Below are 26,696 nucleotides of genomic sequence, written 5' to 3' on the forward strand. Positions count from 1 at the left end.
ATCATTATCAGGTATTATATGTTGATATAGTTTGGATGCTGACCCCACCCAAATCTCATGTTGAATTGTAATCCCCAGTGTTGGAGGTGGGGCCTGATGGGAGGTGACTGGATCACAGGGGTGAGTTTCTCCTGAATGGTTTATTACCATCCTCTTGGTACTATCCTCAAAATAGTATGTCACTTCTGGTCATTAAGTGTATGGCACCTCCCGCCCTTCTCTTGCTTTCACCATGTGATGTGCCTGCTCCCCCTTTGCCTTCTTCCATGATTGGAAGCTTCTTGAGGCCTTCTCAGAAGCAGATGCTGCTATGCCTCCTGTGCAGCCTGCAGAACCATGAGCCAATTAAAGCTCTTTCTTTATAAATTACTCAGTCTCAGGTATTTCTTCACAGCAACAGAAGAATGGCCTGCCACATATGTACTGTATGTAATTGTATATGCTATGCTTTTATACAACTGGCAGTCAGTAGGTTTGTTTATAACAGCACCACCATGAACACTTGAGTAATGCATTGCCCTACAACTCTAATGTCACTAGGCAATAGGAATTTGTCAGCTCCGTTATAATCTTATGGAACCAACCTAGTATATGTGGTCTGAAATGTCATTATGAGGCACATGACTGTATATGGACTAATTCTAGCACTTACTGATTTGTGAAACAAAAGCTTCACAAAAAATTTCTTGTCCAAGTTCAAAAACTAAAACTAGACTGGACCTTTTAGTACACAAAGGCAAAAGCCAAGGCCTGATATACACATACTAGAGAAGTCAATTATTCTTTTTTTTGAGACAGGGTCTGACTCTGTCACCCAGGCTGGAGTGTAGTGTCCCAATCATAGCCCACTGCAGTCTCAACCTCTCAAGTTCAAGCAATCCTCCCACCTCAGTCTCCTGAGTAACTGGGACTACAAACATGCAACACCCCACCTGGCTAATTTTTTAATTTTTCTGTAGAGATGGGGGTCTCATTATGTTGTCCAGGCTGGTCTTCAATTCCTAAGCTCAAGCAATCCTTTCGCTTTGACCCCCCAAAGGCCTAGGATTATAGGCATGAGCCACTACGCGTGGCCTCAGTTATTCTTTAGGAGACTGTTTTATAAGGAGATCTATTCATTTTCCCATATAGTAGATTGATTGATGGGTTGAATTAGAAAATAGACAATGGTGTCCATTTGCCCTTTCTGTTAATACAGATAAAAAGCTACAAAACTTGCAAATCTATTGTTTTCCCTGTTTTATCCTCAGGGTGCTCAAAAGAAGACTGAATTCTTGAAGTGGCATCTTTGCTTTACAGCAGTGGTTCTCCCAGGGGACATTTGGCAATGTCTGGAGATATTTTTGGTTGTCACAACTAGGTGTAGTAGGTATTACTGGCATTTAATAGGTAGAGATTAGGGATGCTGCTTAATATCCTACAATGAGCAGGCTAGCTACCCCACAACAAAGAATCATCTGGCCCAAAATGTCAATAGTGCCAGGGTTGAGAAGCCCTGGTCGACAGGTACCATCAACATCAATCCAAGCCATCACCAAGATAAACTGTTTGGGTAGAATTAAATACTTAAAGCTGAGAAATGAGTTCAACAACAACAATAATAAAAATAGCAGCTGCCATTAATTATCACATGCTAAATAGGCCAAACCCAAGCTAAGTATTAGCTCTATAATATCTCGTTTAATTCTTACGAAAATCTTGTGGGATATTATTATTCCTATTTTGCAGCGATTATTATTATACTTTTTGTGTATGGCAGAGGTATTTAAAGACAACTTTAGTGACAGCATAGGGTAATAATCTGGGGATAGAGAATCTAAGACCTGAAGACACAGCATGATGAGAGAGGCAGAAACTGTAAGAGCTGTGTTCAGGACAGTCCTTGGGGTGGGCATTAGGCACCCACTCTCACTTCCAACTCTGACACTTCCTTATAAGAGCCAGCGAAGCAGTAAAATGGCAGATCCAACATGTTTCTTGATTACTGAATAAAAAGGAAGAAACTATTTATAGACAGATAATGTAGGCAAAAGGCAAAGATAAATAGATAAAATACGGTGATAAACAAGCAATGCACAATTTAATCTTTAAGATCATCATAAAGATGATTCCAGCATCTTTATGGTACAATGGGAAAATACAAGCCTTAGGGAAAAGGTGACTTGCTTAAGGTAATAAGGTAATAAGGTAATACAGCCATACCCGTGAAAATGAAAGAATAGCACTGTGGGCTGAAAACCAGAGGAACTTTCTCCAAAATGATATATCATTTTAGCTTAGATTTAGAAAGGGTTAAGAGGGTCCCACCTTTCTCTTTAGGAATAGATATTTTCTTACAAAGCTAAATGCCATTATCACACCTGTCAAGATTAACAATAAGCTGGTTTGTTAAATCAGGATCCAAACACACTATGTCTCTTAAGTGTCTTATAATCTAGAGCAGTCTCTCTCCCTTTTTTACCTTCATAACATTGACTTACAACAGTAACTGGGTCAGCTGCTTTGTAAAATGTCCTACATTCTGGATTTGTCTATTTACTTCCTTAAGTTGTAATCTGACTTACTCCTTTATCCCTTATATTTGCTGCAAGTGAAAGTAGCTTTAGAGATTCAGGTTTCACTTTTCTTTTTTTTTTTTTTTTTTTAGCAAGGATACTTCATGGAGGGTAACATCAGGAGACACATGTCTGCCTTGTCCCACTTTTAGTGATGCTAAGAGTTATCAGAGGGTTTAAATGGTAACAGCCTCAGCTCTCTATCAACTTTTCATCTAAAGATTTGATAGTCATTCCTTGAATCAATTATTTCATGAGGGGCTGTAAGTGGTGATTTTCTAATGCTACTGGTCCAACTACATTTATTAGTTGGAATTCTTCTCTCACCAACTAAACCTATTTTGATACTCTGAACTACACTTTATACAGGAAAAGTAGGATAACAATTTAATTCTTTCCTTTTACCTTCCAATTTTCAAAATAAAGTACTGGTGCCTTAGTTACATCAGTAACTGATGTAGAGTTTATTTCCAACTAAATTTAACAGACACCAAAACTGAAATACATATTTACAAAACATTTAAACAAAGGAGAGGAGAGATTCTGTGAGCAATCCAACTAACATACAAAGGGTATAAGCCAGTACTTCCGATTTGTCCAGTGATGTATTAATAAAAGTCCAGTTGGCCACGGTAGCTCACACCTGTAATCCCAGCACTTTGGGAGGCTGAGGCAGGCGGATCACAAGGTCAGGAGTTCGAGACCATCCTGGCTAACATGGCGAAAACCTGTCTCTACTAAAAATACAAAAAATTAGCCGGGCGTGGTGGCGGGCGCCTGTAGTCCCAGCTACTCGGGAGGCTGAGGCAGGTGAATCACTTGAACCCGGGAGGCGGAGGTTGCAGTGAGCTGAGATCACGCCACTGCACTCCAGCCTGGGCAACAGAGCGAGACTCCATCTCAAAAAAAAAAAAAAAAAAAAAAAAAAAGAAGTCCAAAGACCTGGGACAACCACAAAATCCTCAGAGGGAAAGGACTGTCTGGTCAAGTTTTTTGCTCCTGTGGTAAGTCAACAGAAAGATCTGTCCAAAGCTTTCAGGTCTCTGCAAAATGAATAATAAGCTGCCTTTACTCTAAACATGATCAGAAGGCAAATCTCAAACTGAGGTCTGACCTTTTAAAAAAACTATACTAAGCGAGTTAACTCAATAGCTAAAATTGTCTGTGAATACCATAAATTAATTGGAATATTCACATAGATGGTTCTGCTATGAATAAGAAATCTTTTTCTTCAATGAAATGAGCTGGAGAAAACTGCTGGCTATAATGTTAATTTCAGAAAAAATTAAGGTGAAAAATACTAAGAGTCATCGTATCATGATAAAATCACAGTGAGTAGCAGAAAACCAGAGTGAATGCATAAACCACAAAAAAAATTGGATATACAAAACAAGAACCATTAAAAATGTATTCAGAAACTATCACAAATGTAATGGTAGTAGTAGATTTTCATCCCCATCAAGCAGACACAAATGAAAACAAGTGAATTTTAAAAACATAAATTTGGTAAAAATTCATGGTGTGGCAGTGTTTGCTTAAAAAAGCAAATGGAGAGATTTTTTTCACGTGTTCACTTCTAAAATCTTTTAAAATGTATTTAAAGAGGTAAACATCTTTATGCTACTTTACTGAGATATAGCAAACCTGGCATCTGCCCTGCCACAATAGCCCCTGCAGCTGAGCTGGCCATATTTCTGCATCCCCATCTTCTCACCTTCCCATATAAGGGTACTTACCCCAAGGACAGTTAATCCATGGCCACGAACCTATATCCTGCTTAGAAAAGATAATCTGTACCAAATAAGACGTCTTGGGAGTCTGAACTGAAAACAGGGAACAACTTGAGCAGTTAATAGTAGGACAGAAAGAAACGACATGGAATGTGGTGGAGCCATATTAATAGCAGAGAACCAGAGAGAAGATCCTGCTATGAGCTCTTAAGCGGTCATGAATCCAGAGCTCCTTTCCAGCTCTGGTCTTCAGGGTTGTCCTATGGCAGCTCCAGGTGTCCCTGTTATCCTGTTCTTATTATTCCATAGACATCCACATAAGTTTGCTAGGGCTGCTGTAACACAGTACCACAGACTAGATGAACTTAACCAAAAGAAATTTATTTTCTCACAGTTCTGGAGGCTGGAAGTCCAAGATCAAGGTATCGGCATGGCTGGTTCTTTCTGAGGGCCATGAGGGAAGGATTTGTTTCAGGCATCCTAGGCTTGTAAATAGCTGTCTTCTCCCTCTATACATGTCACGTACATGACATTTCCTCTTCTAAGGACATCACTCATATCAGATTAGAACCCAACCTAATGACCTCTTTTTAATATAATTACCTCTTTAAAGACCTTATCTCCAAATATTGTCACACTCTGAGGTATGGGAGCGCGGTTAGGACTTCAAGATACATTTTTTTTTTTTTGAGACGGAGTCTCGCTCTGTTGCCGAGGCTGGAGTGCAGTGGCGCAATCTCGGCTCACTGCAAGCTCTGCCTCCCGGGTTCACGCCATTCTCCTGCCTCGGCCTCCTGAGTGGCTGGGACTACAGGCGCCCGCCACTACACCCGGCTAATTTTTTGTGTTTTTTAGTAGAGACAGGGTTTCACTGTGTTAGCCAGGATAGTCTCGATCTCCTGACCTCGTGATCCGCCCGCCTCGGCCTCCCAGAGTGCTGGGATTACAGGCGTGAGCCACCATGCCCAGCCTCAAGATACATTTTTGAGGAGACATAATTCAGCTCAAAACAATAGCTTTAAAATAATCTCCTCTTGATTTAAGCTAGCTTAAGTGAGCCTCAGTTGTCTGTAACCAAATAGTTCTTACCAAAATAGCTACATTTTCTGGTCTTCCATTATTATTTGAGACAGGTTCTTTCTGTCACCCGAGCTGGAGCACAGTGGTACAATCATAGCTCATGTAGCCTGGAACTACTGAGTTCAAGTGATCCTCCTGCCTCAGCCTTCCGAGTAGCTGGGGACTTCAGGTGCACATCACCACACCAGGCTAATTTTTAAATTTTTGTAGATATTGGGTCTCCCTGTATTGCCCTGGCTGATCTCAAACTCCTGGCCTCAAGGGATCCTCCCCGTTCAGCCTTTCAAAGTGCTGGGATAATAGGCGTAAGCTACCACGCCCAGCCACTTCTATTATTATTATTATTATTATTTTTTTTTTTTTTTTGAGACACAGTCTTGCTCTGTCACCCAGGCTGGAGTGCAGCAGCGCCATCTTGGCTCACTGCAACCTCCGCCTCCCGGGTTCAAGCGATTCACCTGCCTCAGCCTCCCGAGTAGCTGGGACTACAGGTGCACGCCACTACACCCAGCTAATTTTTGGATTTTTAGTAGAGACAGGATTTCACCATGTTGGCCAGGATGGTCTCAAACGCCTGACCTCAGGTGATCCACCCACCTCGGCCTCCCAAAGTGCTGGGATTACAGGCATGAGCCACCGCGCCTGGCCTATTACTTTTAAACTATTTATATGTTTCTTTCAAGCATCCCAATATTTTAAGTTGCAAGAGAGCAGTAACATTTTAATAGTTCATTGAATTCTGCCTCCACAGACCTAGCACCCTACAAACAATTGGCACAGAAAACAAAAGGCACAGTGAAGATTTCTGAGGTAGATGTTGTGGTGTACCATCCAGACCCCTCTTTAGAACTGAAGCATTCAGCTAGGGAGTGTTGGCTGCTGACAGTTCACAGCTAAGTCTTATCCCAAGAACTGCCAACAGAGCCACCTCACCCAAGGTAATGCCCCCTCCTAGGAGGTGGCCTGCATCCAATGATGCAGACCTCTAAGAGCGCATCCTTCTTAGCTCAGTACAGAAAATCTCTGAGGGCCACCTCAGCTCCAGAGAAACTTGTGAGATAGGCTGAGGCCTCTGTTGCAAACGCATCACAGTTCAACTCTCCTTCTAACCAATCCTACTACCCACTCAAGTGGTGCTGATCCTGAGACCACTGTAAAATAAATTTCCTGCGCACAAATCTCTGTCTTAGAGTCTATTTCCCAGGAAACCTGACTTGCAGTGCAGCTAACACTGTAACAGAAATGAAAACAAACAAACAAGAAAACTCAGAAAAATTAACCAGATACTGGGTTCATTTCCTCTTTTCCATTTCTTGCTTTTGGAGAATCGTGTCCACCTTCTATCTCCTTGCTAGAGACAGGGTCCTGTTTCTTCCAGTGCCCTCAACCAGCCACTCCTTAACACCACAGGCAGAAACCCCAGAAACTCTGCTCTCCCAGGACAGCAGGGGGCACCGCAGACCCCAGTTCCTCCCCTTGGTCCTGCAGCTGCACTTCTGAAGTCTGGTCCCTTCAAGATCTGGCAGGGGGTGAAGACCAAAGGAGAGGAGGGGGTGAAGCAGAGGAATCCATCTAGGAGGAGAAGCTAGTTCTGGCGGCTCCCCATTGGCCTCTTCCTGGGAGCCTGAGTCCAGGAAGCAGGAAGCGCTGGCTCTGAGGACAGAGACATGGGCCCTGCTGGCTGTGCCTTCACGCTGCTCCTTCTGCTGGGGATCTCAGGTGAGCACCAGGGTGGGGTTGAGAAGGCAGAGGCAGAGGATTTTTACTAAAGAGGGCATCATATAGAACAATGTGACACTTCACCCATGGGATGTTAGTTATGAGTAGCGTGGCCTGAGGAGGTCCTGAGAGGCTACTATATACCCAGCACCGTTCCAATGCTCCTGATTGGAAATAGCAGTACACACACACACCCTATCTTCGTGGGATCCCTATCTTCGTGGGACTTATAATCAATGCACATATTAAATGTGTAAATTATAAGGCATGTTAGAAGGTAATAAGTACTATGAAAGGAAAGGGGCATGTGAAGTACAGGGGCAGGAGTGTTGCAATCTTTAGAAGGGTAGTTAAAGAAGGCCTCACTAAGAAGGAGTCATTTGAGCAGAACTGAAGGAGATAAGTAAATTAGCTAAGAGGACCCAGGAAAAGAGCATCTCAAGCAGAGGGAACTGGAAGAGCAAACACTGTTCAATGATTTCAGGTATACGCTTGTTCATTTATTTTTCTGGTCCACAGGGATTTAAAAGAAGGGTATATTGGCCAGACATAGTGGCTCACGCCTGTAATCCCAGCACTTTGGGAGGCTGAGGCGGGCAGATCACTTGAGATCAGGAGTTACAAGACTAGCCTGGGCAACATGGCGAAACCCCATCTCTACAAAAAATACAAAAATTAGCCAGGTGTGGTGGCGGGCACATGTAGTCCCATGTGCTGAGGCAGGAGCTGAGGCTGAGGCAGGAGAAGTGCTTGAGCCTGGGAAGTGGAGGGTGCAGTAAGCCGAGATAGCGCCACTGCACTCCAGCCTGGGCGACAGAGTAAGACCCTGTCCCCCCAAAAAACAAAAAACAAAAAGGGTATGCTGAGAGAGCAAAAAACTTAACAGGTTGCAAAGAAGAAAGATACACAAATAACTGCAAAATGCCAATTCAGTTAAACCAAATAGCACAAAAGTAAACAGCTTGCAACCTCAATCGCATCTGAGGGCATCATTGTATTTATAAACTAACACACTTCATAATCCTGATGGTGACCTTGAATCAAGTAAAAGTTAAATTTGAATCTTCATGGAGCATAATTTTTTTTTAAGAGACAGAGTCTCATTCTGTCACCCAGGTTAGAGTGCAGTGGCGCAATTTCATAGCCCACTGCAACCTCAAACTCCTGGGTTCAAGCAATCCTCCCACCTCGGCCTCCCTAGTAGCTGGGACTACAGGCGTGCAACCACACCTGTTGTGTTTGTGGCCCAAAAGAGCTGAAGCCAAAAAAAAAAAAAACAAAAAAAACAAACCCTGACTGGTATTTAGGAAGTGATTTGCGAAAAGTAAGAAAAGTCTCTAATATAGCACCTGTCTCCAACATTCCTTTTTCTACTTCTGTGCCCTGTCTCTGGTCATCCCTAGTTTGAGAGTCCAATGTGACCTAGGGTTTCCTTCTGCCCTGCCTATCTCACCACTTTTTTTTCCAGACAGGGTCTCACTCTCTTGCCCAGGCTGGAGTGCAGTGGCATGATCTAAACTCACTGCATCCTCCACCTCCTGGGCTCAAGCAATCCTCCTGCCTCAGCCTCCCAAGTAGCTGGGACTACAGGCATGCACCATCATGCCAGGCTAATTTCTTTATATTTTTTGTAGAGACGGTGTTTGGCCATGTTGCCCAGGCTGGTTTTGAACTCCTGGACTTGAGCAATCCACCCGCCTCAGCCTCCCAAAGTGCTGGGGTTATAGGCATGCGCCACCATGCCCAGTCAATCTTACCACTTTCATTTGTCTATTGGTTCATTTATGTAGTCATGCAAATATTCACTGAGAACCTGTCTGTGTGCTAGCTACCAGCTAGAGCTCACACCTGTATGTAGTGTGCTGTTGTCAGTATCTACCTCTCACTGACCAGGGAACGTCCACAGATAAAGTATATGCTGACCTGCCAAGGCCAGCGCCCTGCAGCAGCATCCTGGCCACCTACAACACGGCTTGAGTATACAGGTCACCAGCACACTAGAGAAAGAAAGGGAAATGTGGAAATCTTTTTCTTTTTCAATTTTTTTTTTAGAGACCTGGTTTCACTATGTTGCCCAGGCCTCAAGCAGTTCTCCCACCTCATCCTCCCAAAGCACCAGGATTACAGGCATGAGCCACTATCCCTGGTTTAAAAAAAAATAAATTTTAAGTTAAATTATATTCCATGTATGCTGCTAAAGAAGGCAGGTAAGTATGTTTGTGAAGATTCCCACTAATAGGTAGAAAGCATTTGAAAATTTTGGCCTTTAACACCAATCTGGAAAATTTAAATATAAAGGAAGGCTCTCTGTTCAGTGAATCTAGATATTATATGTGTTACTATGTGTTAACGATACCCTATTTCTTCCTTAGGGTCTTGCTCACGCTCTTTTCCCAAAAAGAAAGAGCTGCAATCAGGTGAGTGGTCTTCATTTTGAGCCCAAGACTGCTGGGTGTGGAACCAGAATAGGATAGAGTACGGTGTCTAGGGAGGGTTCAGGTCCTAGGAATAGATGGGAGTTTGGGAATGATGATAAGGTGGGGACCAGAGAAACAGGACTCCTAGGTTTCCACATTTCCCTTTCTTCTCTTTCTCTAGTGTGTGGGCGACCTGTATACTCAAGCCGCGTTGTAGGTGGCCAGGATGCTGCTGCAGGGCGCTGGCCTTGGCAGGTCAGCCTACACTTTGACCACAACTTTATCTGTGGAGGTTCCCTCGTCAGTGAGAGGTGGATACTGACAGCAGCACACTGCATACAACCGTGAGTTCTAGCTGACAGCTAACACACAGACAGGTTCTCAGTGAATATTTGCATCACTTCATGAATGAACCAACAGACAAATGAAAGTGGTAAGATAGGCAGGGCGGAAGGAAACCCAAGTCATGTCAGACTATCAAACCCGAAACAACTGGAGACAGTGCATAGAAGTAGAAAAAGGAAAGTTGGAGACAGGCACTATATTAAAGACTTTTCTTATTTTTTGCCAAATCACCTTCTAAATACCAGTCAGGAGATTTTTGTCATAAGTTTTTTTGGATCATAAACACAATCTGAGCTCTAAGAGCCACTGCTGTGAGAGAAGCAACTTGTCATGTGGTGAGTGTCCCTATGGAGAGGCCCATGTGGAACCCGCATCTCTATTCAACAGCGAGAAGACCCAAAGCCTACCAACGTAAGTGAGTTTGGACACAGATCCTCCCCAATAAGATGACTGCAGCTCACCTTGATTGCAGCCACATGAGAGACCTTGAGTCAATGGTACTCAACTAAGTCACACCTGATTCCTGACCCATAAAAACTATGAGATAAATATTTGTTGTTTTAAGCCACTAAGCTTTATGATAACTTGTTATGCAACAATTGATAACTAATACACACAGAAATTAAAATTCCAGGACTCTTCAATAACAACACTGAAAGTTCAAAGAAAATAAGCCAGGTGTGGCAGCTTGCACCTGTAATCCCAGCTACTCATGAGGCTGAGGTAGAAGAATCACTTGATCCCAGGAGTTCAAGGCTGCAGTGAGCTATGATTGTACCACGAATTCCAGCCTGGGTGACAGAGTGAGACCCTGTCTCTAAAAAAAAAATTAAGTTTAAAAAAAAACTCAAAGAAAATAGAGTGATAACTTCAAAATGCTAAAAAAAAATTATTTCCAACTTAGAATTCTACCCATATGCAAACCATCAATCAAATGTGGGATAGAAATAAAACATTTTCAAATACACAAAGCAGCAAAAATGTTACCTCTCATGCATGTTTTCTCAAGAAGCCATAGGAGAATCTGCTCCACCAAAATAAAGGGGGAAAAACAGGAAAACACAGGATCCAGACAAAAGGGGGAATAAAACACAGAAGAGAATCCCTAAGAAAGTCATAAAGGATAAAGAAAGTGCCAAGATGATGGCTGTGCAGCAGCCCAGATTAGAACAAGAGGGCAGAGGGCTCCAAAAAAAAGAGAGTATTGATAGAATGCCTGACAAGTTTGAACAAAATGAGAGGAGATTTACACTTCTGGTGGAGAGCCTGGGGAATGAGACTGGTGATGGGTATAAAGATAAAAACAAAAAACCAAAGTGAGCCCACTTATCAACTCCAGGAGAAGCAAAACGTTTTATAAGAAATGTAGTCACCCAATAGGACCCAGTAGTGAATAATGTTTACATAGTCACAAGAACAAACGCATTAAATACTGATCTAACAAAAAGTTATGACAACACTGGCTAGGAGGATGGGTGGAATGGAAGTGGGAGGTGGGGGGTAGACTGCGATGTGTAAGAAAGCTCAATCCTCACCTTCCACACTAGGAACTCAGGATTCTAAAACTGAAAAAGAAAAATCAAGAAACAGCTATATATAGGGTTTCTTGAAAACACTCGAAAATTACTAAGAGCTAAAAGAGTTGAAAGTCATTGCCTCTAAATAGTTTGAACTGAGGGTGGTGGGGCAGAGAACTTGTTATTTATTTATTTATTTTGTACATCTTACCAAATTACCTGGCATTTTAACAGTGTATATGCGTAACTGTGGTTATATTTTGCTTTAAAATTTTATTCAGAAATGAAGGTCTAGTGCTCAGAACAGAAATCAGTATGGACAATAAACAGCAATGTCTATTAAGCATACAGGTGATGGCGGAAACCATGGAGAATGGGAGAGGTAAATGAGAAAACCGGAGAGAAAATACAGGACAAAACTCAAGCCACAAGCCTCTAGGAAGAGACCACAGAAAGAGTGGTCAGGGAAGGACAGGGAGAGAGAAAGAGAGGAAAGAAGGAGACAAATCAACCCCAGTTGAAGTTGGAAGCACCATGGTTAATTCCAGTTGGCTACCCTCCTTTCTTGACTAGACACTTGGTGCTACATATAGGCAGCTTGTTCTGACCCAGCTGCAGGCCATAAGCAGGCCTCCTTTCTTTTCCCCATAGGACCTGGAGTACTTTTTCATATACTGTGTGGCTGGGATCGATTAAAGTAGGTGACTCAAGGAAAAGTGTGAAGTACTACGTGTCCAAAATCGTCATCCATCCCAAGTACCAAGATACAACAGCAGATGTCGCCTTGTTGAAACTGTCCTCTCAAGTCACCTTCACTTCTGCCATCCTGCCTATTTGCTTGCCCAATGTCACAAAGCAGTTGGCAATTCCAGCCTTTTGTTGGGTGACCGGATGGGGAAAAGTTAAGGAAAGTTCAGGTGAGAATGGGCAGAGAGAAGGGTTGTTTTATATGTCATCCTCTTGTACTCCAGAACATTCATATTCTAGGCATATCCTTACCATGGAAAATATTTTTCAACAAAACCAGATCAATCTAATGATATTATCTATGTTTTTAAATAAAATATCTTTTTTGACATTTATATTTTTATGTTATTTACTCTTACATCTTGCAGAGTCTAGCTATAGCTGGAAGAGTAGATACTAACAATTTAAACACATAACTACCTCTCTCAAACAGAGGTTAATAAGACTGATTTAAAGTTTGGAGAGTGTCTAGTGTTTTTTAACTGTTTCTCAAGTTTTATGTCAACTCTTTCCCAGGTTGGAGTAGAGACAAGACAAGAACTGATCTAGAAGCAAAAAAAAAAATGCGAAAGGAAGAAGTTTTAGAATCCTTTAGAATACTCATACCTTTACTCAATCAGAATTTATCGGAAGTACTCATTATTTAGAACAATGGCTCAATTAAAACAAACCTCAAAGAAGCAGAAATAATTTAGAATTACTGAGTTTTAGATTTAAGTGTACCAAAAGATCCACCCATAAGCAAATATGATTAGAAAGGCATCGTAAGCTGCTTTTGGATTCCCATTCAGAGACTTCTGCACATCATGACTGAATGCTGCCCCTGCACTTTTCCGGGTTGCTTTAATCTTTTGTTCCTGTCTTCCTCCACAGATAGAGATTACCATTCTACCCTTCAGGAAGCAGAAGTACCCATTATTGACCGCCAGGCTTGTGAACACCTCTACAACCCCATCGGTATCTTCTTGCCAGCACTGGAGCCAGTCATCAAGGAAGACAAGATTTGTGCTGGTGATACTCAAAACATGAAGGATAGTTGCAAGGTCAGGGTTTGCTCTAGAGAATTTTTTTTTAAACATGAGATCTTAATTTGGATCCAGGTTTTCCTATCTGTAAATAACTGGATTGGGAGTCAGGAGATGAGGGTTCTAAGAATAACTCTTATGTTACCCTGGACAAATCACTTAACTTCTATCTGTGAAATCAATTTCTTCAACTATAAGACTATTGATCTAGACCAATGTTAATGACTGGTCATTGGACTTTTTTTTGTTTTGTTTTGTTTTTAAATTAGAGACAGAGCCTTGCTCTGTCACCCAGGCTGGAGTACAGTGGCATGATGATAGCTTACTACAGCCTCTAGCTCCTGGGTTCAATCAGTCATCCTCCCACCTCAGCCTCCTGAGTAGCTGGGACTACAAGCTCACACCTCACCAGGCCCACATACTTTTTTCATTTTTTTGTAGAGATGAGGTCTCACTATGTTGACCAGGCTGATCCCAAATTCCTGGCCTCAAGCAATCCTTCCTCCTTGGGTTGCTGGACTTTTATAGACCTGTATATTTTCACAAGTATATTATGAGGTTGAAGCAGAATTGCCAACTTTTAAATTTTTTCAAGTAAGAACATTTCATTCTATACCTAAAAGATGTCATTCTATTGTCTCCTGGTCATAACTGATGAAAAATCAGCCATTATTTGCATCTTCATTCCATTGAGTGTAATGTGTTGTTTTGCCCTGGCTGCTTTCAGATTTTTTTTCTTTATCTTTGATTGTCAGCAGTTTGAATATGATGTACTAAGTGTAGTTTTCTTTGCATTTATCCTATTCGGGGTTTACTGAGTTTTTGGTTTTTTAAATCTATTCTTTAACATATTTCACCAACACTTGGAAATTTTTCAGTAATGATTTCTTCAAAAACTATTCTGCCTCATTTCTCTCTCCTCCCCTTCTAGATGAAACCATAAACTTGTTAAGTTATACCTTTTGGTATTTTCACACAAGTCCATTTTATTTTTATGTTTTTCTCTCTGTTCTTCAAATTGGATACTTTTAAATTGATCTGTATTGAAGATCACTGCCTCTTTCTGCTGTCATTTACATTTCAAGTCCATCTAGTGAAGTTTTTATTTCAGACATTTTATTTTTTAGTTGTAGAATGACCATTTGGTTTTATTCTCTCCTTCTCTCATCCACATATACTTTCTAGATCTCTGCCAAGATTTTCTAGCTGTATATTATAAATATTTTCCTTTACATGTGTTGACCACAGTTATAATAGTTGCTTTAAATCCTTATCTGCTAATTCCAAAATCAATCTGAGTTATCTCAGGGATATTCTCCAACAATTGCTTTTTCTCATGAGTAGCATTTTCCAGTTTATCTTGGAAAACATTTTCCTGTTGTTTTGTTTACTTTAATATCTAATCTTTTTGGAATATATCCTGGACAATGTCAATAGCATGGTGTAGGGAGTACAGATTGTTATGCTTCTCTAAAGAATGTTGATTTCCTGTTTCAACGGGAAGTCAACTTGGCTGACCTCAAAATCCAAACTGGATCTCTCCTGTGATAGGCATCAGTAGTTATTTTAGCCTTAGCTGAGCTGCTCGGAGTCTAACCTGCACATGTATGTAATTCAGGGTGTATTCAGAAATTTGAGCAGAGTTTATATGCAGAACTTGGGACTCTCTCTCTGTGGCTCTCTCCTTTCTGGTATATTTCCCTTCACTTTCCAACTGCTAAGGTAGCTCTAAACTCCATCCTCTGATTCCTCAAGTCAGTAAGACTGTGGGTTTCTTTTTAAGTTCCAGCCACTACGCATGATAATGACTGGGGCCTGCTTTAAGGGAAAAACCATTTTTTAAAAAAAGAGTGTCATTCTTTTCTTCCAAGGATTGACTCTAGTTTCTGCCTGCTATTGGCCACTCTCCACTGCCTTCAGAGAGTAGCCTTTTATATGGTGTCCACAATTTATAACTTACCCGAAGCAGAGTTTGTCAGAGACAAGTCACTCCCATAAGAAATTTTAAAAACAGAAAGAGTCCTAAGAAGAGCAGAATATACTTTCTTCTTAAGTGCCCATGGAACATTCTCCAGAATAAACCATATGCTAAGCTGTAAAACAAGCCTCAATAAAGTTGCAAGGATTAAAATTATACAAAGTATATTTTCTATTCACAATGGAATGAAATTAGAAATAAATAAGAGAGAAATATGGAAATTCACAAATATGTGGAAAGTAACACACTGCTAAACTAGGAAATATTTTGAGACGAATAAAAATGAAGAAACAACATATCGTCTTATGGAGGCAGCTAAAGCAGTGCTTAGAGAGAAATTTATATCTGTAAATGCCTACATTAAACAATAAATCTCAAATCAGTAACCTAATCTTCCATACAAGACACTGGAAAAAGAAGTTCAAGACCAGTCTGGGCAACACAGTGGACCTCGTCTCTACTAAAAATTAAAAAAGTTAGCTGGGTATGGTGCACAAGCCTGTAGTCCCAGCTACTTAGGAGGCTGGGGCAGGAGGATCCCTTGAGCCCAGAAGTTCACATATGTAGTGAGCTATGATCATATCACTGTACTCCAGCCTGGACAACAGAGCAAGACTCTGTGGCTCTGTCTCTTAAAAAAAATATATATATATAAACAAAATTTTAAAAAAAGGCTGGGTGTGATGGCTCATACCTGTAATCGCAGCACTTTGGGAGGATAAGGTAGGAGATTTTTTTTCAGCCCAGGAGTTCAAGACCAGCCTGGGCAATACCGTGAGATCCTATCTCTAAAAAAAAAAAAAAAAAAAAATCAGCCAGGCATGGTGGTACACTTGTGGTCCCAGCTACTTGGGAGGATTGCTAGAGCCCAGGAGTTCAAGGCTGCAGTGAGCTATATTTGCACCACTGTGCTCCAGGCTGGGTGACACAGTGAGACCTGTCTTAAAGAAAAAAACAAAAAACAAAAAACGAACAACTAAACCTAAAGAAAATACAAAGAAGGAAATAAGGGATATAGTGGAAATTACTGAAATAGAGAACAGAAAGACAATAGAGAAAATAAACAAAAGCAAAAGTTGGTTTTTAAAAAGATCAACAAAATTGAAAAAAAACTTTATCTAAACTGAGCAAGAAAAAAAAAAGACTCAAATTACTAAAGTTAAAAATAAAACTGGGACCTTACTACCAACCTTACAGAAATAAAAAGAATTTGTAAGACACTACTATGAATAACAGTATGCCAAAAAATTAGATAACTAAGATGATATGGACAAATTCCTAGAAACACACAAACTACCATAACTTACCTAAGAAGAAATAGATGGTCTGAATAAACCTAATAAAAAGTAAAGAGATTGCATTTGTGATTTAAAAAAAAAAAAAACTACCAACAAATAAAAGATCAGGTCCAGATAGAATTCACTGATGAATTCTACCAAACATTTAAATAATTAATCCCAATTCTGGCCACAGGCAGTGGCTCATACCTGTAACCCCAGCACTTTAGGAGGCCAAGGCGGGCAGGTCACTTGAGGCCAGGAGTTCGAGATGAGCCTAGCAAACGTGGCAAAACCCCGTCTCTACAAAAAATACAAAAATTAGCCGGGCATGGTGGCACGTGCCTGTATTCCCAGCTACTCGGGAGGCTGAGGCATGAGAATCACTTGAATCTGGGAGGCAGAGGTTGCAGTGAGCCGAGATCGTGCCACTGCACTACAGCCTGGGTGACAGAGTGAGATTCTGTCTCAATAATAATAATAATAATAATAGTAATTAATACCAATTCTACACAAGTTCTTTTGAAAAATAAAAGAGGGGACTGGCCACAGTGGCTCACACCTGTAATCCCAGCACTTTGGGAGGCCGAGGCAGGCAGATCACCTGAGGTCGGGAGTTTGGGACCAGCCTGGCATACATGGTAAAACCTTGTCTCTATTAAAAATACAAAAATTAGCTGGGTGTGGTGGCTCATGCCTGTAATCCCAGCTACTGAGGAGGCTGAGGGAGGAGAATCACTTGAACCCGGGAGGCAGAGGTTTCAGTAAGTCAAGATCATGCCACTGTACTCCAGCCTGGGTAACAGAGCAAGGCTCTGTCTCCAAAAAAAAAAAAAAAAAAAAAAAAGAGGGAACACTTCCCAACTCATTCGAGATCAGTATTACCGAGACCAAAACCTGACAAAGGCATCACAAGGAAGCTATAGACCAGTATCTTTTATGAATAGAGGTGCAAAAATCCTCAACGAACCAAATCCAACAACATATAAAAAGGACTATATATACCTGAATGCCAATTTCATGTTTCAACAGGAAGTCAAGTTGGCTGACCTCAAAATCCAAACTGGGGGTAATTACAAATGGGTATGTGGGTTCTTTTTAGGATGTGGTGACTCAAGCCTTGTAATCCCAGCACTTTGAGAGGCCAAGACAGGAGGATCACTTGAGGTCAGGAGTTCAAGACTAGACTGAGCAACATAGTGAGACCTCGTTTCTACAAAAGATTTTAAAAATTAGCCACCTGTACTCTCAGCTACTCGGTAGGCTGCGGTGGGATGATCACTTGAGACTGGTAGGTCGAGGCCACAGTGAGCAGTGTTTGTGCCACCACATTCCAGCCTGGGAGACAAAGTGAGATCCTATCTCTCTTTTTTTATTTTTCAAAAAATAAAAAATAAAAAGAATATACCATAAACAATCGAGATTTATCCCAGGAAACTTAGGTTGGTTTAAAATCCAGAAATCAATCAATGTTAATATACCATGTTCTTAGAATAAAGAGCAAAAACCATATGATCATGTCAATAAATATGGAAAAAACATTTGACAAAATTCCAACAATGCTTCATGTTAAAAAAAAAAAAAACAAACCCTCAACAATGAGATGAGTGCAGTTTTTCAACTCGATCAAGTGCAACTACAAAAAAACCCACAGCTAAAATACTTCGTGATAAAATACTATATGCTTTTGCCATAAGGTCAGGAAAGGGACAAGGATGTCTACTCTTGCCATTTCTATGCAACACTGTACTGGAGGTTCTAGCCAGAATTAATAAGCAAGAGACAAATAAAAAGACATCCAGATTGCAAAGAAACAGTAAAACTATCTCTATTCACAGATGACATGATTTTATAAATAGAAAATCTAAAGGAATGCCACCCCAAAAAAATTAGAACTAATAAACACATTCAGGAAAACTGAAGGATATAGAGACAATATACTAAAAGCAACTGTAGGCTGGGTGTAGTGGCTCAGGCCTGTAATCCCAGCACTTTGGGAGGCCAAGGCAGGTGGATTGCTTGAGTTCAGGAGTTCGAGACCAGCCTGACCAACATGGTGAAACCCCGTCTCTACTAAAAATACAAAAACTTGCTGGGAGTAGTGGCAGGGTGCCTGTAATCCCAGCTACTCATGAGGCTGAGGCAGGAGAAATGCTTGAACCCAGGAGATGGAGGTTGCAGTGAGCTGAGATCTCACCACTGCACTCCAGCCTGGGCGAGGCAATGAAGCAAAACTCTGTCTCAAAAAAAAAAAAAAAAAGCAGCTGTACTTCTATGTAGTTGCAATGAATAATCTAAAGAAACATTTAAGCAAACAATATTCCATTTATAATAGTTTTACAAAGAATAAAATAGGAATAAAGTTAATATTGTTTAAATTGCAGTATTCTCCAAATGGATCCCTTTTGGGATTCAATGTAATCCCTATGAAAACCCAGCTGGTTTCTTTGCAGAAATTGGCAAGCTGATCCTAAAATGCATATGGAAATTCAAAGGGCCCAAAACAATCCTGAAAAACAAGAAACAAGTTGAAGGACTCACATTTTTCATATTTCAAAACTAACAGTAATCAAGCCAGTGTGGTACTAGCATAAGGAGAGACATATATAGATCAATGAAATAGGATTGAGTGTACAGAAATAAACCCTTATATTTATGGTCAATTAATTTTAAACATTGGTATTGAATCAATTCAATGAACAAATAATAGTCATTTCAACAAATGATGCTGGGACAAGTAGATAACCACATGCAAAAAAATGAACCTGGACCCTGACCTCACCATATACCAAATTAACTCAAAATGGATCTAAGACCTAAATATAAGAGCTAAACTATAGCACCTTTAGGAAAAAACATATAGGTAGGTCTTTGTGACCTTGATTAGGCAACATTTTCTTAGATATGTTATCAAAAGCATAAGCAACAACAAAAAAAATAGATTAGAGTTCTTCAAAATTCAGAACTTTTATGCTTCAATGGACACCATCAACAAAGTAAAAAGGTAGCCTATGAAATGGAAGAAAATATTTGCAAATCATACATGTAAGGGATCTGTATCTAGAAAAAAGAACACTTGTAACTCAATCATAAAAAGAGCACAATTTTTAAGAGAGCAAAGAATCTGAATAGATATTTTTCTAAAGATATACAAATGTCCAATTGGTATAAAGATAAGCAAATGTAGAGAAATTGGAGCCTTCTAACACTGTTGGTGGTAATATAAAATGGTGCAGCCTCTTTGAAAAACTGTTCGGCAGTTCCTCACAGGTTAAACATAGAATTACCATATGACCCAGAAATTCCACTCCTAGGTATATGACCGAGAAAGATAAAAATATGTCCATACAAAAACTTGCACATGAGCTGGGCACAGTGGCTTCCACCTGTAATCTCAGCTACTCAGAAGGCTGTGGCAAAAGGATCACTTCAGCCCAGGAGTTCAAGACCAGCCTGGGCAAAACAGGGAGACCCCGTCTCTAAATAAACAAACAAAGAAAAACTGGTACACAAGTGTTCACAGCAGCATGATTATTATTTTAGAAACAGGGTCTTGCTCTGTCACCCAGGCTGGAGTGCAGTGGTAGGATCATAGTTCATTGTAAACCTGGCTCAAGCAATACTTCTGCCTCAGCTTCCTGAGTGATTAGGATGACAGGCGTATGCCACCATAGCAGCTATTTATTTATTTGTTTTGTAGAGACAGGGTTCCACTAGGTTGCCCAGGTTGGTCTCAAATGCCTGGCCTGATCCTCCTGCCTTGGCCTCCCAAGGCACTAGGATTACAGACATTAACCATCATGCTGGGCCACAGAAGCATTATTTATAACATAATAGCCCAAATAATGGAAGCAATCACAATGTCCATTAGGTGATGAATGCAGAAACACCAAGTGGTGCATCTATACAACGGAATATTATTCAGCCCTAAAAAGGAGTGGAGTACTGATACAACATGAAGGAACCTTGAAAAGAATGTGCTAACTGAAACAAGCCAGACACAAAAGGCCACATATTACATGATTCCATTTATATGAAATGTCTAAAATAGGCAAATCCATAGAGGCAGAGAGTGGACTACTGGTTGGCCTAGCTGGGAGGGTTGGGAAGAAATGGGGATAATTACAAATGGGTATGAGGTTTCTTTTTAGGGTGATAAAAATGTTCTAAAATGGGTTGTGGTGATGGTCGTACAACACTGTAAATATGCTAAAAACTACTGAATTGTGTAGTATGTGAATTATATGACAGTAAAGCTGTTACAAAAAAGAAAGAGAACAAGACTAGAAGACTACTACCAACTACTATCACTATCATTTTAGGTAAGAATGGATTACTTAACACTAAAAAAGAGCAGTAAAAACAGGAAATTGAGGCAGTTCATTCATTTGAATAAATTTATCTTTAGTGAAAAAATCATCCCATTAGTTTTACTTCTCTTTTTATCACAGACAGATATTTTGAAATTACTAATATATTTCACTAAGGTCCCTGACAATTTCAATTCTATGATTCTAAAATTCCTGTGATATGTCCCTAAAGCAGTGATTAGTCCAGCCCCCTGCAGGGTTCCACAGCTCCATAGGTCTCATGGCCCAGTTTTAAAGAATTCTCCACCCCTTATTACTACTCTCTTCTTTACGCCTCTTTTCACTATACTCATTACCTTTTATTTCTTCCTTAGGGTGATTCTGGAGGGCCTCTGTCGTGTCACATTGATGGTGTATGGATCCAGATAGGAGTAGTAAGCTGGGGGTTAGAATGTGGTAAATCTCTTCCTGGAGTCTACACCAATGTAATCTACTACCAAAAATGGATTAATGCCACTATTTCAAGAGCCAACAATCTAGACTTCTCTGACTTCTTGTTCCCTATTGTACTACTCTCTCTGGCTCTCCTGAGACCCTCCTGTGCCTTTGGACCTAACATTATACACAGAGTAGGCACTGTAGCTGAAGCTGTTGCTTGCATACAGGGCTGGGAAGAGAATGCATGGAGATTTAGTCCCAGGGGCAGAGAACTCACAGGAGAGCCACTGCTAACCCTGGATGACTTTATTTACAATTTGAAATGATTTTGTTTTTAAGGTTCTTGATTTTGGAAGTTTTGGGGTTGGAATGTGAACAGTTAAGAAATAAAGCTGCCACTCTGTACATTCTTTGTCCCTGACTAATGCGTCTTCCAAGACAGGAAGGATGTTCCCTATGAATAAGCATTTGTAGACACAAATTAAATAGCTATAAGACTAATGCATCTTCCAAGGCAGGAAGATGTCCTCTATGAATAAGTATTTGTAGACACAAATTAAATAGCTACTACAGAGGCAGGCAAGTATCTGTGATGACACAGGAAAATATAATAAGGGTCTACCTCGTGCCCATGAGTTGCATCATGGGATTTTAGTCTATTATTTCTCACCTTCTCTACTATCTTTAACTTCCCTTCTAACCCTCCCTTTACTCCTCAACTGTAACAAGAGGGCTAATAAAAAAATTCATATAAAGCCAACTCCGAGCACACTGCCTACGGATTAGCTAGCCCTGCTCCATAAGGAGCAGTAAAAAAAGAAGAAAAATAAAGAGAGACGCAAACATGGGTCAGCCATGTTGGCTCACACCTGTAATCCCAACACTTTGGGAGGCCAAGGATCACTTGAGGCCAGGGGATGAAGACCAGTCTGGGCAACACAGCCCCCGTTTCTTCAAAAGAAATATGAAATTAGCCAAGAATGGTGGCATGTGCCTGTGGTCTCAGCTACTTGGGAAGCTGAGGCGGAAGGATAGCTTGAGACCAGGAGTTCAAGGCTGCAGTGAGCTACGATCACATCACTGCACTCCAGACTGGGTCACAGAGCAAGACCCTGCCTTTTTTTAAAAAAAAAGGAAAAGAAAAGAAGGAAGGAAATGCATATATGTAGTTCAGCCCTATATTTTTCTTAAGTTTTTACTTTTTAAAATACCAGTGTGACCTACTACCAACAATGGATTAATGCTATGATCTCAAGAGCTGAGGTCTTGAGTTTCAACAATCTGGACCTATCTAAGTGGTTTAACTTCACATCTATAAAAAAAACACTTTAAATATTTAGAACAAAGGACGTTATAGAAAAGAGCATTATATCCCATGCTTCCTTTGTTAAACAATTACACGACCTATCCTATTCCCTTCTATACCTAGGCTGCCAGAAACTCAGAGCTAACTTTTGAACTCAATTACAATCATTATCTTCACCACAGATTTTCTGGTATAAGTCCATTCATACTTCTTTAAGTCATCCTTTATTTCTCATTTAAATGAACTTAAGTTTTATTGCGTCTGTGTCTTTTACAAGATATGGATCCTTTTATAAAAAAAAAATTTAAAAAAAATTGTTTCTGAAAGTTGACTTAAAGTAAGTACATTTGGCTTACTTTAAGCTTTAAGCTACAGGTGGCTCACACCTGTAATCCCGGCACTTTGGGAGGCCAAGGAGGGTGGATCACTTAAGGTCAGGAGTTCGAGACCAGCCTGACCAACATGGTGAAACCCTGTCTCTACTAAAAATACAAAAATTAGCCAGGCGTGGTGGTGGGTGCCTGTAATCCCAGCTACTCGGTAGGCTGAGGCAGGAAAATCACTTGAACTCGGGAGTTGGAGGTTGCAGTGAGTCGAGATCCCATCACTGCACTCCAGCCTGGGCAAGAGAGCCAGACTCTGTCTCAAAATAAAATAAAATAAAATATAAAGTACATTTAATGGAAATACATTTAATAGAAAGTAAGGGTAGACTGGCCGGGCGCGGTGGCTCACGCCTGTAATCCCAGCACTTTGGGAGGCTGAGGCAGGCAGATCATGAGGTCAGGAGATCGAGACCATACTGGCTAACACGGTGAAACCCCGTCTCTACTAAAAATACAAAAAAAAATTAGCTGGGCGTGGTAGCGGGTGCCTGTAGTCCCAGCTACTCGGGAGGCTGAGGCAGGAGAATGGCATGAACCTTGGAGGCGGAGCTTGCTGTGAGCCGAGATTGCGCCACTGCACTCCAGCCTGGGCGACAGAGCGAGACTCCGTCTCCAAAAAAAAAAAAGTAAGGGTAGATTTGGAAACTTAAAATTCTTGCTAACCCTTAACCCCACCTGGGTTAGTAGCATCTGGATTGCCATTACAGACTCCTAACTAGCATTTCCACATCCTTTCTTATGCCTTCCATTTACACCCAACTCCATTTATTTTCCTTCACAGCATTCAGATTAGTGTTTTAAAAATAAAAGTATTTTTTATACCGCTCCTCTTTTCCCCCTGCTTATAGCACTTCAAAGGCATCCTCCTCCTGCTCACAGAGTAAGGACCAAATCCCTTATTGTGGCCTACAAAGTCCAGCCAATCTGACCCCAGCCTGTCTCTTCAGCCTCGTTTGGCTCACTTTCCAGCCTATTCTCTATGCTTAAACCTCTTCGAACGTTCTAAGCACCCTTTCAGCACCAGACTTTTGCATCTACTACCCTCTCCCCTGCTGCCCTTGTCTAGTTAATTCTTACTGTGCCTTCAGATTTCAATCTACCCTTCACTTCCTCAAGGAAGCTATCCCCATCTCTCCTAACCAGGACAGGTCCTCCTAATTCTCATAGCACTATGGAGCCCTCCTTTATAGAACTCAACATAGCTATAATTGAACATTCATTTATGTAGTTGTCTAATTAACGTATGTCTATCTTACCAAACTGTAAGTCCACTTAAGAATTTTTGTTTTTATCCACCACTGTATCCTAGTCTCAATAATTTGTTGAAAAAAATGAATGAGTAATAATCATCCATTCAGCTTATTTGTCTCCCTAACTGTACTGTGAGAACCTGGATATTGTTTATGGAGGTAGCCCAGAACCTGACACAATGTTTCGCACAAAGTAGGTTTTCAAATATCAGTTAAATACAAGGATGAAGGACGAAAAGAATGTTCCAATGCAATTATCTTCCTCAGGCCTCTCCAGCCATACAGAACAAAGGATGGAAAACATTATACAAAGTAGGTAAATTGAAAGATTTCTCAGAGGCAAGAACTCAAGCTAAACAGGATCTGGAATGATGCAGAGGGCAAAGCAAAATGGCAGCTGAGAGGAAAGAAAAAGAGAGAAAGAAAGGAGGGGCAAAGACAGACTGCAAAGAGAAAAGAGACTATAATCAAGAACCAGAGAGGAACAAAGAGAAAGCACACAAGTATGTGGGCCAGGATGACACAGCAAGGGGACATAAAGATCAAGAAAGCCAAAATATTACTTCCTATCATTCCTCTCACTGTTTAGTTTGAAATTGGAAGTAACTGTTCCACAGCATAGGATCTGGCAACATTTTTCTCATCAACAAGGAGTTGAAACTTAAAGGTTTTTGAGAGACCAGGCCATGCAAGTGCAAAGAAAGGAATATCAAGAGAATAGGACATATGATCTCACTATCTTCATCACTACTGGGTGGATGCACCAAGGGTAGGCACCTAACATAACAGTTGCCCAGGGGGTGGTGCGGCAGTTAGCCCAGCATCTTACCCAACAGATGCACTCAGTATTGGACAACACAACAGACCCTCCTCTGGAGAAGTCCAAATGTCAGTCATATAGTATGTCTACGTGCATTCAACAGTATTAAGTGCCCACCATGTACCAGGTACCATTCTAGGCATGGAGGACACTACAGTAAATACAACAAATCAAGCTGGGCTTCAAGTAGTTTATGTTGCAGTGGAAGACAGGCAATAACCAAATGCAAAATAAATTCATATTATAATAATGTCATGTACAAGAAAGCCTGATAATAAAATAGAAGAAGCAGATAAGAGTATCAGGATGGGAAATCCCACCTTAGACAGGGTGGTCAGGGAGGGTTCTCTGAGGAGGTGACATTTGATACAGGCCTAAACAAACGAGGGAAGCATGGACTAAATGAAGGAGAGAAGGTGCGGTCGAGTAAACAGCGAGTACAAAGGTTCTGAGGTTAGGGGGGTGTGAGGAAGAACAGGCCGGTCAATGTGGCTGGGACACTGTGAGCAAAGGTGGAAAGGCGTATGAACTGAGACCAGAAAGAAAGGGAGCAGGGGGGGCCAGGTCCTGCAGAAGCTACTAGGCCTCAGTAAGGACTCTGAATTTCATTCTCAGTGACATGAGAAGCCACTGGTGAAGTGAGAGCAAGGGAATGATGAAAGAACAGAAGAGTAGAGAATCCCGCACCACTGCTCATGGGAATATGCAGAGGCCAGGAGGGGGCCAGGATGGCAAAGAGGGCAGTCAGATGGTAGCAGAGTCAGAACAAAAAGCAGAGAGAAGGAATCAGACACCAAGGCACTGAAGTAGAGCTGAGTGAAACAAGGACTGCTGTATCCTGAATATCAGTGAGTTTCCACATGAGGCTATGGGCTGTCTTATCGTCCCCTATTCTTTATCTGCACTGTCCTTAGAGTAAGGCCCCATTTACCAAGTGACTTGAGAAAGGTACAGCCCAAGTTTCTTACCTTTGACTTCGGAATTCATCACCAAAACAGCTAACTCACTTCCTGTTTGTTTTCTTCTTCTTATCCAGACAAGTGTTCTCATGTCTTCATCCCATTTCCACCTCAAGGCTTTATTTCCTCTGCCCTCTACACCTGGAATATCTTTCTTTTGACACCTCAACCCACTTATTTCTGCCCACTGATTAGAAAAGGAGGCAGTGAATATCTAAAAAACACATTAAAAGAACCCTAGAAAATGGTTTTTAGGCCGGGTGCGGTGGCTTACGCCTATAATCCCAGCACTTTGGGAGGCTGAGGCGGGCAGATCACGAGGTCAGGAGATCAAGACCATCCTGGCCAACACAGTGAAACCCTGTCTCTACTAAAACACAAAAATTTAGCCAGGCATGATGGCATGCGCCTGTAGTCCCAGCTATTCAGGAGGCTGAGGCAGGGGAATCACTTGAACCCAGGAGGCGGAAGTTGCAGTGAGTCGAGATCGTACCACTGAACTCCAGCCTGGTGACAGAGCAAGGCTCTGTCTCAAAAAAAAAAAGAAAGAAAGAAAGAAAGAAAATGGTTTTTAAGAGTAATAGGTAAAAAAAGAGAATTTTAAAAAATTAACAGGGAATAGGTAAACTGTATGGTATGCGATTTGTAACTCATTGAAGCTATTTTTAAAACATAAACAGGGAGTTTCTCTCCTGCTTAAAGTATACAAATAATTCCTCATTTGTAATATATTTAGGGCTCTTCACAGATCTAAACAATTTCTGTGATTCTGTTTCAAAGAAAAGCTCAAACTACCTATATACATTTTGTTTCAATTGCTAAGACATAAAATGAAAA

At 40.9% G+C, this 26,696-nt stretch overlaps 2 protein-coding genes across 21 annotated transcripts in view; one reads left to right on the top strand and one right to left on the bottom strand.

The window, feature by feature from the left end:
• The window catches only part of SH3D19 (SH3 domain containing 19), a 204,034-nt gene that overhangs the window by 147,155 nt on the left and 30,183 nt on the right, over window positions 1-26,696 (bottom strand). The window lies entirely within an intron of this gene.
• PRSS48 (serine protease 48) lies at window positions 7,033-22,631 on the top strand. The gene is made up of 6 exons (XM_054484893.2): window positions 7,033-7,084; window positions 9,457-9,501; window positions 9,683-9,845; window positions 12,015-12,280; window positions 12,984-13,153; window positions 21,075-22,631. Exons 1-6 carry the CDS (start codon window positions 7,033-7,035, stop codon window positions 21,462-21,464), a joined length of 1,086 nt encoding a protein of 361 aa, XP_054340868.1. The 3' UTR covers window positions 21,465-22,631.

Source organism: Pongo pygmaeus, chromosome 3 (assembly GCF_028885625.2).
Source record: "Pongo pygmaeus isolate AG05252 chromosome 3, NHGRI_mPonPyg2-v2.0_pri, whole genome shotgun sequence".
Lineage (NCBI taxonomy): Eukaryota > Metazoa > Chordata > Mammalia > Primates > Hominidae > Pongo > Pongo pygmaeus.